This window comes from Sycon ciliatum, chromosome 5, assembly GCF_964019385.1.
Source record: "Sycon ciliatum chromosome 5, ocSycCili1.1, whole genome shotgun sequence".
NCBI lineage: Eukaryota > Metazoa > Porifera > Calcarea > Leucosolenida > Sycettidae > Sycon > Sycon ciliatum.
Window position 1 is genome coordinate 11,574,092 of NC_088647.1, and position 12,283 is coordinate 11,586,374.

The 12,283-nt window shown below is 52.4% G+C and overlaps 1 protein-coding gene across 1 annotated transcript; it reads left to right on the forward strand.

The window, feature by feature from the left end:
- Positions 1-1,465: 1,465 nt before the first annotated feature.
- On the forward strand, positions 1,466-5,494 carry LOC135816794 (uncharacterized protein K02A2.6-like). Its single transcript, XM_065329894.1, has one exon. It carries the CDS (start codon positions 1,466-1,468, stop codon positions 5,492-5,494), a length of 4,029 nt encoding a protein of 1,342 aa, XP_065185966.1.
- Positions 5,495-12,283: the final 6,789 nt, after the last annotated feature.

A 12,283-nucleotide genomic window follows, 5' to 3' on the forward strand; every position in this document is an offset into this window, starting at 1 on the left:
CTCTGTGTTCTGCCTCAGCAGCACTGACCAATCACTGGTTCCGCTGTACTCTGCGTTCTGCATCAGCAGCACTGACCAATCACTGGTTCCGCTGTACTCTGTGTTCTGCATCAGCAGCACTGACCAATCACTGGTTCCGCTGTACTATGCGTTCTGCATCAGCAGCACTGACCAATCACTGGTTCCGCTGTACTCTGCGTTCTGCATCAGCAGCACTGACCAATCACTGGTTCCGCTGTACTCTGGGTTCTGCATCAGCAGCACTGACCAATCACTGGTTCCGCTGTACTCTGTGTTCTGCATCAGCAGCACTGACCAATCACTGGTTCCGCTGTACTCTGTGTTCTGCATCAGCAGCACTGACCAATCACTGGTTCCGCTGTACTCTGCGTTCTGCATCAGCAGCACTGACCAATCACTGGTTCCGCTGTACTCTGTGTTCTGCATCAGCAGCACTGACCAATCACTGGTTCCGCTGTACTCTGCGTTCTGCATCAGCAGCACTGACCAATCACTGGTTCCGCTGTACTCTGCGTTCTGCACCAGCAGCACTAACCAATCACTGGTTCCGCTGTACTCTGTGTTCTGCATCAGCAGCACTGACCAATCACTGGTTCCGCTGTACTCTGTGTTCTGCATCAGCAGCACTGACCAATCACTGGTTCCGCTGTACTCTGTGTTCTGCATCAGCAGCACTGACCAATCACTGGTTCCGCTGTACTCTGCGTTCTGCACCAGCAGCACTGACCAATCACTGGTTCCGCTGTACTCTGTGTTCTGCATCAGCAGCACTGACCAATCACTGGTTCCGCTGTACTCTGTGTTCTGCCTCAGCAGCACTGACCAATCACTGGTTCCGCTGTACTCTGTGTTCTGCATCAGCAGCACTGACCAATCACTGGTTCCGCTGTACTCTGCGTTCTGTATCAGCAGCACTGACCAATCACTGGTTCCGCTGTACTCTGCGTTCTGCATCAGCAGCACTGACCAATCACTGGTTCCGCTGTACTCTGTGTTCTGCATCAGCAGCACTGACCAATCACTGGTTCCGCTGTACTCTGTGTTCTGCATCAGCAGCACTGACCAATCACTGGTTCCGCTGTACTCTGTGTTCTGCATCAGCAGCACTGACCAATCACTGGTTCCGCTGTACTCTGTGTTCTGCATCAGCAGCACTGACCAATCACTGGTTCCGCTGTACTCTGTGTTCTGCATCAGCAGCACTGACCAATCACTGGTTCCGCTGTACTCTGTGTTCTGCAACAGCAGTGTAGATATCGTACATGCAGTTGTATGTAGTACTATGTACGCACGTGCAGGCATGCACGTGCTTGTACCGCTTTATGTATAGCACGAGAGAGATGACATGGCGCACTTCTGATAGAGAACTAAAGAAGATCTGTTTAGCACAATGGCTGTCTTGTGAGTGACTGAATAGATGTCTACATTGGCGCAGTGAACGAAAATGACTAAGGGCAGGACGCCCAAGGAATTTATTCCTGACTATGCTGCGAGCAACGTCGGTGCTGATTTTGAACTCTGGCTCGAGGACATAAATGATTTCCTTTCAATCAGTGAAGTGACGGCAGCAGCTGACAAGAAACGCTTGTTCTTGAATCTGGCTGGATTAGCAGTGAGGCGCATTGTGAAAGGTCTGGTTGTCACGGTGGAGCAGACACAAGATGGCTCACCTGGAGATGAGTACCAAGCCTTGACGGACGCATTGTTGGCACACTTTCGACCGTCAACAAATGTCACGTCTGAACGTCACAAATTCCGCCAACTCCGCCAAATGGAGGGCGAGTCGGTGACTTCGTTCGTTGGGCGGCTGAGAGAAAAGGCAGATGTTTGCGAATTCAGCTCCACTTCTGTGGATACCATTGTCAACTGCCAAATTCGAGACCAGCTGATCGTGGGCCTGCGTTCTGTTGAGCTTCGAAAGGAGCTGCTGAAACAGTCGAAGCTGACCCTGAACGACGCCGTCACCAAGTCAGTGGCGTTGGAAGCGTCGATTACTGACAGTAAACTGTACGATAGTACCAGAGCTAGTGACGCACCGCCTGTGTTCCCCGTGCCCATCCAGCGTGTGCAAGCTGTCTCTGCAGCTGGTTCTGGATCAGAGGGAAAGAAGTGCAAATACTGCGGACGTAGTCACAAACCAGGCATGCGTAACTGTCCTGCGGCCAACGTCACCTGCAACAAGTGTGGCAAGCGAGGGCATTTTGCAGCGGTCTGCATGTCAAACAAAGTGGAAAGACACGAAGAAAGAGCCCGGCCAGTAGAGGATGAGCCTGATGAGTATGAGCATGCAAGTCGCATGTACGACTCCGCTTTCGCCGTCAGTAGCTCGGCACTCGCAGGCGCCAAGACATTCCAGACTACACTCAAAGTCAATGGTGAGCTGTGCACTGGACTGTTAGACACAGGTGCAACTCGGACGATCCTCACTGATGATGTGATCAAGCCCACGCGCAAGAGTGACCGCTTGCTGAAAGCGTACAATGGCGGTGTCGTAGAGACTTTGGGCATGGCTGACGTCCACATTTCACATGGTGGCAAGAACGTGAAGTGCAGTTGTTTCGTGGTAGCAGCCAGTCAGCACTCCGTTCTCTTCGGACAGGATGTCATCAAGGAGCTGAACCTCCTGTCACAAGCAAACGTGGTGAACGTGTCACCCATCGAAATCTCTCTGGAAGACGGTTCAAAGCCTCTAGCCCAGCCACCACGACGCCCAGCTTTCAGTATCCGGGCTGACATCGAGACCGAGCTGAAACGGCTGACCAAGTTGGATATCATTGAACCCGTCAAGGAAGCCACGCCGTGGGTGTCACCACTTGTTCCAGTCCGCAAACCGAATGGAGCATTGCGACTATGCGTGGACTACAGAGAACTGAATAAGAGAGTTACACGTGAGCGCAACGTTCTTCCAACCGTTGACGAGATCACAGCTCAGCTTGATGGCGCAGGGGTCTTCTCAGTTCTGGATGCGGAATCTGGATTCCATCAGCTACTCTTGTCAGAAGAAGCAAGGCCTCTAACGACTTTCTCATCGCACTGTGGCCTGTTCCGTTTCAAGCGTTTACCTTTCGGTATTGCATGTGCGCCTGAGATTTTCCAGCGAGTGGTGTCCGACATTCTGGAAGGCCTGCCAGGAGTCATCGTCTACATCGACGACATCCTAGTGTTTGGCTCCAATCAAGCAGAACACGATGCACGGCTAGAAGCAGTCAAGCAGCGACTGCGAGCAGCTAACCTCCAACTCAACTGGACCAAGTGCCGACTGAACCAGGACCGTGTGAAGTATCTGGGACATTGGCTAAGTGCGACCGGCTTGTCCCCAGATGATGACAAGTTACAAGCCATCCAGGAGCTGGCCCCTCCGAAATCTATCTCTGATGTGCGACGGTTCCTGGGGATGGCTACGTACCTTGGAAAGTTCATTCCGAACTTGGCCCAGATCACGGCTTCTCTGCGCAGGCTAGCAAAGCGTGATCCCTTCAGTGTGGATGATGAAGTCCTGCAGGCATTCACCTCAGCAAAGGCTGGTATAGCGTCAGCTTTGCAAGCGTTGGCATTCTTTCAACCAGCATTGGACGTCCCTACTGCTATCAGCTGTGATGCATCGCCAGACGGTTTGGGAGCAGTCCTGTGGCAGAAGAATACCAGTGGCTGTTGGGTACCAGTGACATGTGCCAGTCGCTCTCTATCAGATGTTGAGTCACGCTATTCTCAGCTGGAACGAGAGATGCTGGGAGTGGTATTCGGCCTGACTCGCTTTCGGCAGTATGTACTAGGCCGAGAAGTGCAAGTGTTTACGGATCACAAGCCGCTTATTTCTATCGTCCAGAAGCCGTTCGACGAAGTGCCACCGAGGCTTCAGAGATGGCTGGTCGCATTGATGCCCTATCGCTACAGCTTGGTGTTCGTCCCTGGCCAGCAGATGGTTTGTGCTGACACTCTCTCTCGAGCTCCTCTACCTGATCGCACAGCTTCACCTGCAGAGGCACGTTCAATGGCGGAATTCGTTAGTCTCATTCTCGAGGCTTGTCCGGTTCGTTCCAAGGATATTCGCCAGGCCACGGACTCTGATCCGACACTGAGCAGCGTCCGACAAAGAGTGGGCACATCAGTTTGGTCAGGGTGCATCCAAACGGAAGAGCCTTACTTCCTGCTACGCCATCAGCTGACAGTCATTGAAGGGATTGTCATGCTAGACAATCGCTACGTCATTCCAGAAGAGCTCCGCCCAGCGGTGCTGCGACTAGCACATGAAGGTCATCCAGGCATCGATGCATTCCGGGATACCCTTCGCGAACGGGTTTGGTGGCCAGGTCTCATGAAGGATGCCAATCTGTTTGCAGAGAAATGCTCTGAATGCTGGCGTAAACGCTCCAATCCAGCGCAACAGCTCCTCCCTACAGAGATAGAAGGTGTCTGGCAGAAACTGGCCATTGACCTTGTTACCATTGAGGGAGCCACGTTCCTGTCTGCTATTGATTATGGTTCCCGCTGGCCAGAGCTTCTACCACTGTCCAATACTACGACAACGGGTGTGATCGACAAGCTGATGGAGTTGTTCGCACGGTTTGGTCTGCCTTCAACACTCGTCTCGGATTGGGGCCCACAGTTTGCATCCACTGAGATGTCCAAGTTTCTCGCTCAGTTGGGTGTTGAGCATTGCAAGTCTAGCCCCCGGTATGCCCGCTCTAACGGTATGGTGGAGCGACTACATCGTCTGGTGAAAGAACGAGTTGCCAGCCTGAGACCTCATCTACCGCTACACCGCCGCATCACTCAAGTCTTGTTCGACATTCGCAATTCGCGGCACCGGATGCTAGGTACATCGCCGAGCGAAGCGTTGTTCAGCAGAGTCATTCGGACACGGGTTCCAGCATCCATCACCCCACAGATCGTCAACCCATCTGAGCAGATCAAGGCGAAAGCAGCAATGGTTGAAGGTCATGACTCGCGCCGAGGTGTCCGCAAGTTACCCCATTTGCCATCAGGTACGCGGGTAGTGCTCCATGATGGGTACAGCGACCCTCGAAAAGAATGGAAGGTAGTAGAGCAGTATGGTCGTCAGGTTGGGGTCACTGATGGGTCACGCATACTGCTCCGGAACCGTCAGCATGTTACCGAGTTTGTAGCACCAGCAGCAGCAGCAGCGGAGAAAGCACCCATGAGTGAACCTCTGGCACAGTCAGAGAGGGAGCATGTGCCAGAGCCAGTGTGTGCTCCAGCACTGCCAGTGTCCGACCCAACAAGCCTTCCGTCAGCGAGCAGCGCAACATCCAGGCCCGAAGCTCCGGTAACTGCGCTCACATTGCCGTTGTCTCCTGCAGCTTCACCGGAGACGACAGCATCACCTGCAACACCGGCCTGTATGTCACTGTCACCGCCAACATCTCGTCCAAGTGTATTCCGCGAGGGCGTACAGACCAGAGCTGGCCGTCAGATCAAGCTTACAGAGAAAGCACGTGAAGCTGACATCTGAGTCGTCGAGTCATGCATTACCAGATGAGTGGCTTCAATCGCTACCAGATTGGCGTTGTTTAGAATCTTCTAACTACCTTGTGAATATTTAGATTTTTCTTTATTTTTTTCCCCTTATTGGTCGAGTTTGCATTGTAACTCAAACTCATGGTGTTTTTGCCTCAAGTTTTGAGTCAGATTATTTCTAATAGTTGCAACACTTCCCGTCTCTCTTTTACTCCAACACATGTACGTACATTCCTCTGCAAGCTGCAGGATACGGATGCATGTGTTTTTGTTTTGTTTTTGTTTTCCTTTTTTCTCCTTCTTCTTTTTTTTTCTTTTTGAGGGAAGGGGGGTAATGTAGATATCGTACATGCAGTTGTATGTAGTACTATGTACGCACGTGCAGGCATGCACGTGCTTGTACCGCTTTATGTATAGCACGAGAGAGATGACATGGCGCACTTCTGATAGAGAACTAAAGAAGATCTGTTTAGCACAATGGCTGTCTTGTGAGTGACTGAATAGATGTCTACAAGCAGCACTGACCAATCACTGGTTCCGCTGTACTCTGTGTTCTGCAACAGCAGCACTGACCAATCACTGGTTCCGCTGTACTCTGTGTTCTGCATCAGCAGCACTGACCAATCACTGGTTCCGCTGTACTCTGTGTTCTGCAACAGCAGCACTGACCAATCACTGGTTCCGCTGTACTCTGTGTTCTGCAACAGCAGCACTGACCAATCACTGGTTCCGCTGTACTCTGTGTTCTGCATCAGCAGCACTGACCAATCACTGGTTCCGCTGTACTCTGGGTTCTGCATCAGCAGCACTGACCAATCACTGGTTCCGCTGTACTCTGCGTTCTGCACCAGCAGCACTGACCAATCACTGGTTCCGCTGTACTCTGTGTTCTGCATCAGCAGCACTGACCAATCACTGGTTCCGCTGTACTCTGTGTTCTGCATCAGCAGCACTGACCAATCACTGGTTCCGCTGTACTCTGTGTTCTGCATCAGCAGCACTGACCAATCACTGGTTCCGCTGTACTCTGCGTTCTGCACCAGCAGCACTGACCAATCACTGGTTCCGCTGTACTCTGTGTTCTGCATCAGCAGCACTGACCAATCACTGGTTCCGCTGTACTCTGTGTTCTGCATCAGCAGCACTGACCAATCACTGGTTCCGCTGTACTCTGTGTTCTGCATCAGCAGCACTGACCAATCACTGGTTCCGCTGTACTCTGCGTTCTGTATCAGCAGCACTGACCAATCACTGGTTCCGCTGTACTCTGCGTTCTGCATCAGCAGCACTGACCAATCACTGGTTCCGCTGTACTCTGTGTTCTGCATCAGCAGCACTGACCAATCACTGGTTCCGCTGTACTCTGTGTTCTGCATCAGCAGCACTGACCAATCACTGGTTCCGCTGTACTCTGTGTTCTGCCTCAGCAGCACTGACCAATCACTGGTTCCGCTGTACTCTGGGTTCTGCATCAGCAGCACTGACCAATCACTGGTTCCGCTGTACTCTGCGTTCTGCACCAGCAGCACTGACCAATCACTGGTTCCGCTGTACTCTGTGTTCTGCATCAGCAGCACTGACCAATCACTGGTTCCGCTGTACTCTGTGTTCTGCATCAGCAGCACTGACCAATCACTGGTTCCGCTGTACTCTGTGTTCTGCATCAGCAGCACTGACCAATCACTGGTTCCGCTGTACACTGCGTTCTGCACCAGCAGCACTGACCAATCACTGGTTCCGCTGTACTCTGTGTTCTGCATCAGCAGCACTGACCAATCACTGGTTCCGCTGTACTCTGTGTTCTGCATCAGCAGCACTGACCAATCACTGGTTCCGCTGTACTCTGTGTTCTGCATCAGCAGCACTGACCAATCACTGGTTCCGCTGTACTCTGCGTTCTGTATCAGCAGCACTGACCAATCACTGGTTCCGCTGTACTCTGTGTTCTGCATCAGCAGCACTGACCAATCACTGGTTCCGCTGTACTCTGTGTTCTGCATCAGCAGCACTGACCAATCACTGGTTCCGCTGTACTCTGTGTTCTGCATCAGCAGCACTGACCAATCACTGGTTCCGCTGTACTCTGCGTTCTGCACCAGCAGCACTGACCAATCACTGGTTCCGCTGTACTCTGTGTTCTGCATCAGCAGCACTGACCAATCACTGGTTCCGCTGTACTCTGTGTTCTGCATCAGCAGCACTGACCAATCACTGGTTCCGCTGTACTCTGAGTTCTGCATCAGCAGCACTGACCAATCACTGGTTCCGCTGTACTCTGTGTTCTGCATCAGCAGCACTGACCAATCACTGGTTCCGCTGTACTCTGTGTTCTGCATCAGCAGCACTGACCAATCACTGGTTCCGCTGTACTCTGTGTTCTGCATCAGCAGCACTGACCAATCACTGGTTCCGCTGTACTCTGTGTTCTGCAACAGCAGCACCGACCAATCACTGGTTCCGCTGTACTCTGTGTTCTGCATCAGCAGCACTGACCAATCACTGGTTCCGCTGTACTCTGTGTTCTGCAACAGCAGCACTGACCAATCACTGGTTCCGCTGTACTCTGTGTTCTGCAACAGCAGCACTGACCAATCACTGGTTCCGCTGTACTCTGTGTTCTGCATCAGCAGCACTGACCAATCACTGGTTCCGCTGTACTCTGTGTTCTGCAACAGCAGCACTGACCAATCACTGGTTCCGCTGTACTCTGTGTTCTGCAACAGCAGCACTGACCAATCACTGGTTCCGCTGTACTCTGTGTTCTGCATCAGCAGCACTGACCAATCACTGGTTCCGCTGTACTCTGGGTTCTGCATCAGCAGCACTGACCAATCACTGGTTCCGCTGTACTCTGCGTTCTGCACCAGCAGCACTGACCAATCACTGGTTCCGCTGTACTCTGTGTTCTGCATCAGCAGCACTGACCAATCACTGGTTCCGCTGTACTCTGTGTTCTGCATCAGCAGCACTGACCAATCACTGGTTCCGCTGTACTCTGTGTTCTGCATCAGCAGCACTGACCAATCACTGGTTCCGCTGTACTCTGCGTTCTGTATCAGCAGCACTGACCAATCACTGGTTCCGCTGTACTCTGCGTTCTGCATCCGCAGCACTGACCAATCACTGGTTCCGCTGTACTCTGCGTTCTGCATCAGCAGCACTGACCAATCACTGGTTCCGCTGTACTCTGTGTTCTGCATCAGCAGCACTGACCAATCACTGGTTCCGCTGTACTCTGTGTTCTGCATCAGCAGCACTGACCAATCACTGGTTCCGCTGTACTCTGTGTTCTGCATCAGCAGCACTGACCAATCACTGGTTCCGCTGTACTCTGTGTTCTGCATCAGCAGCACTGACCAATCACTGGTTCCGCTGTACTCTGTGTTCTGTATCAGCAGCACTGACCAATCACTGGTTCCGCTGTACTCTGTGTTCTGCAACAGCAGCACTGACCAATCACTGGTTCCGCTGTACTCTGTGTTCTGCATCAGCAGCACTGACCAATCACTGGTTCCGCTGTACTCTGTGTTCTGCAACAGCAGCACTGACCAATCACTGGTTCCGCTGTACTCTGTGTTCTGCAACAGCAGCACTGGCCAATCACTGGTTCCGCTGTACTCTGTGTTCTGCATCAGCAGCACTGACCAATCACTGGTTCCGCTGTACTCTGTGTTCTGCAACAGCAGCACTGACCAATCACTGGTTCCGCTGTACTCTGTGTTCTGCAACAGCAGCACTGACCAATCACTGGTTCCGCTGTACTCTGTGTTCTGCATCAGCAGCACTGACCAATCACTGGTTCCGCTGTACTCTGGGTTCTGCATCAGCAGCACTGACCAATCACTGGTTCCGCTGTACTCTGCGTTCTGCACCAGCAGCACTGACCAATCACTGGTTCCGCTGTACTCTGTGTTCTGCATCAGCAGCACTGACCAATCACTGGTTCCGCTGTACTCTGTGTTCTGCATCAGCAGCACTGACCAATCACTGGTTCCGCTGTACTCTGTGTTCTGTATCAGCAGCACTGACCAATCACTGGTTCCGCTGTACTCTGTGTTCTGCATCAGCAGCACTGACCAATCACTGGTTCCGCTGTACTCTGTGTTCTGCATCAGCAGCACTGACCAATCACTGGTTCCGCTGTACTCTGTGTTCTGCATCAGCAGCACTGACCAATCACTGGTTCCGCTGTACTCTGCGTTCTGCACCAGCAGCACTGACCAATCACTGGTTCCGCTGTACTCTGTGTTCTACATCAGCAGCACTGACCAATCACTGGTTCCGCTGTACTCTGTGTTCTGCATCAGCAGCACTGACCAATCACTGGTTCCGCTGTACTCTGTGTTCTGCATCAGCAGCACTGACCAATCACTGGTTCCGCTGTACTCTGCGTTCTGTATCAGCAGCACTGACCAATCACTGGTTCCGCTGTACTCTGCGTTCTGCATCAGCAGCACTGACCAATCACTGGTTCCGCTGTACTCTGTGTTCTGCATCAGCAGCACTGACCAATCACTGGTTCCGCTGTACTCTGTGTTCTGCATCAGCAGCACTGACCAATCACTGGTTCCGCTGTACTCTGTGTTCTGCATCAGCAGCACTGACCAATCACTGGTTCCGCTGTACTCTGTGTTCTGCAACAGCAGCACTGACCAATCACTGGTTCCGCTGTACTCTGTGTTCTGCATCAGCAGCACTGACCAATCACTGGTTCCGCTGTACTCTGTGTTCTGCAACAGCAGCACTGACCAATCACTGGTTCCGCTGTACTCTGTGTTCTGCAACAGCAGCACTGACCAATCACTGGTTCCGCTGTACTCTGTGTTCTGCATCAGCAGCACTGACCAATCACTGGTTCCGCTGTACTCTGTGTTCTGCAACAGCAGCACTGACCAATCACTGGTTCCGCTGTACTCTGTGTTCTGCAACAGCAGCACTGACCAATCACTGGTTCCGCTGTACTCTGTGTTCTGCATCAGCAGCACTGACCAATCACTGGTTCCGCTGTACTCTGGGTTCTGCATCAGCAGCACTGACCAATCACTGGTTCCGCTGTACTCTGTGTTCTGCAACAGCAGCACTGACCAATCACTGGTTCCGCTGTACTCTGTGTTCTGCATCAGCAGCACTGACCAATCACTGGTTCCGCTGTACTCTGCGTTCTGCACCAGCAGCACTGACCAATCACTGGTTCCGCTGTACTCTGTGTTCTGCACCAGCAGCACTGACCAATCACTGGTTCCGCTGTACTCTGTGTTCTGCATCAGCAGCACTGACCAATCACTGGTTCCGCTGTACTCTGTGTTCTGCATCAGCAGCACTGACCAATCACTGGTTCCGCTGTACTCTGTGTTCTGCATCAGCAGCACTGACCAATCACTGGTTCCGCTGTACTCTGCGTTCTGTATCAGCAGCACTGACCAATCACTGGTTCCGCTGTACTCTGCGTTCTGCATCCGCAGCACTGACCAATCACTGGTTCCGCTGTACTCTGCGTTCTGCATCAGCAGCACTGACCAATCACTGGTTCCGCTGTACTCTGTGTTCTGCATCAGCAGCACTGACCAATCACTGGTTCCGCTGTACTCTGTGTTCTGCAACAGCAGCACCGACCAATCACTGGTTCCGCTGTACTCTGTGTTCTGCATCAGCAGCACTGACCAATCACTGGTTCCGCTGTACTCTGTGTTCTGCAACAGCAGCACTGACCAATCACTGGTTCCGCTGTACTCTGTGTTCTGCATCAGCAGCACTGACCAATCACTGGTTCCGCTGTACTCTGCGTTCTGCACCAGCAGCACTGACCAATCACTGGTTCCGCTGTACTCTGCGTTCTGCATCAGCAGCACTGACCAATCACTGGTTCCGCTGTACTCTGTGTTCTGCATCAGCAGCACTGACCAATCACTGGTTCCGCTGTACTCTGTGTTCTGCATCAGCAGCACTGACCAATCACTGGTTCCGCTGTACTCTGCGTTCTGCACCAGCAGCACTGACCAATCACTGGTTCCGCTGTACTCTGTGTTCTGCATCAGCAGCACTGACCAATCACTGGTTCCGCTGTACTCTGTGTTCTGCATCAGCAGCACTGACCAATCACTGGTTCCGCTGTACTCTGAGTTCTGCATCAGCAGCACTGACCAATCACTGGTTCCGCTGTACTCTGTGTTCTGCATCAGCAGCACTGACCAATCACTGGTTCCGCTGTACTCTGTGTTCTGCATCAGCAGCACTGACCAATCACTGGTTCCGCTGTACTCTGTGTTCTGCATCAGCAGCACTGACCAATCACTGGTTCCGCTGTACTCTGTGTTCTGCAACAGCAGCACCGACCAATCACTGGTTCCGCTGTACTCTGTGTTCTGCATCAGCAGCACTGACCAATCACTGGTTCCGCTGTACTCTGTGTTCTGCAACAGCAGCACTGACCAATCACTGGTTCCGCTGTACTCTGTGTTCTGCAACAGCAGCACTGACCAATCACTGGTTCCGCTGTACTCTGTGTTCTGCATCAGCAGCACTGACCAATCACTGGTTCCGCTGTACTCTGTGTTCTGCAACAGCAGCACTGACCAATCACTGGTTCCGCTGTACTCTGTGTTCTGCAACAGCAGCACTGACCAATCACTGGTTCCGCTGTACTCTGTGTTCTGCATCAGCAGCACTGACCAATCACTGGTTCCGCTGTACTCTGGGTTCTGCATCAGCAGCACTGACCAATCACTGGTTCCGCTGTACTCTGCGTTCTGCACCAGCAGCACTGACCAATCACTGGTTCCGCTGT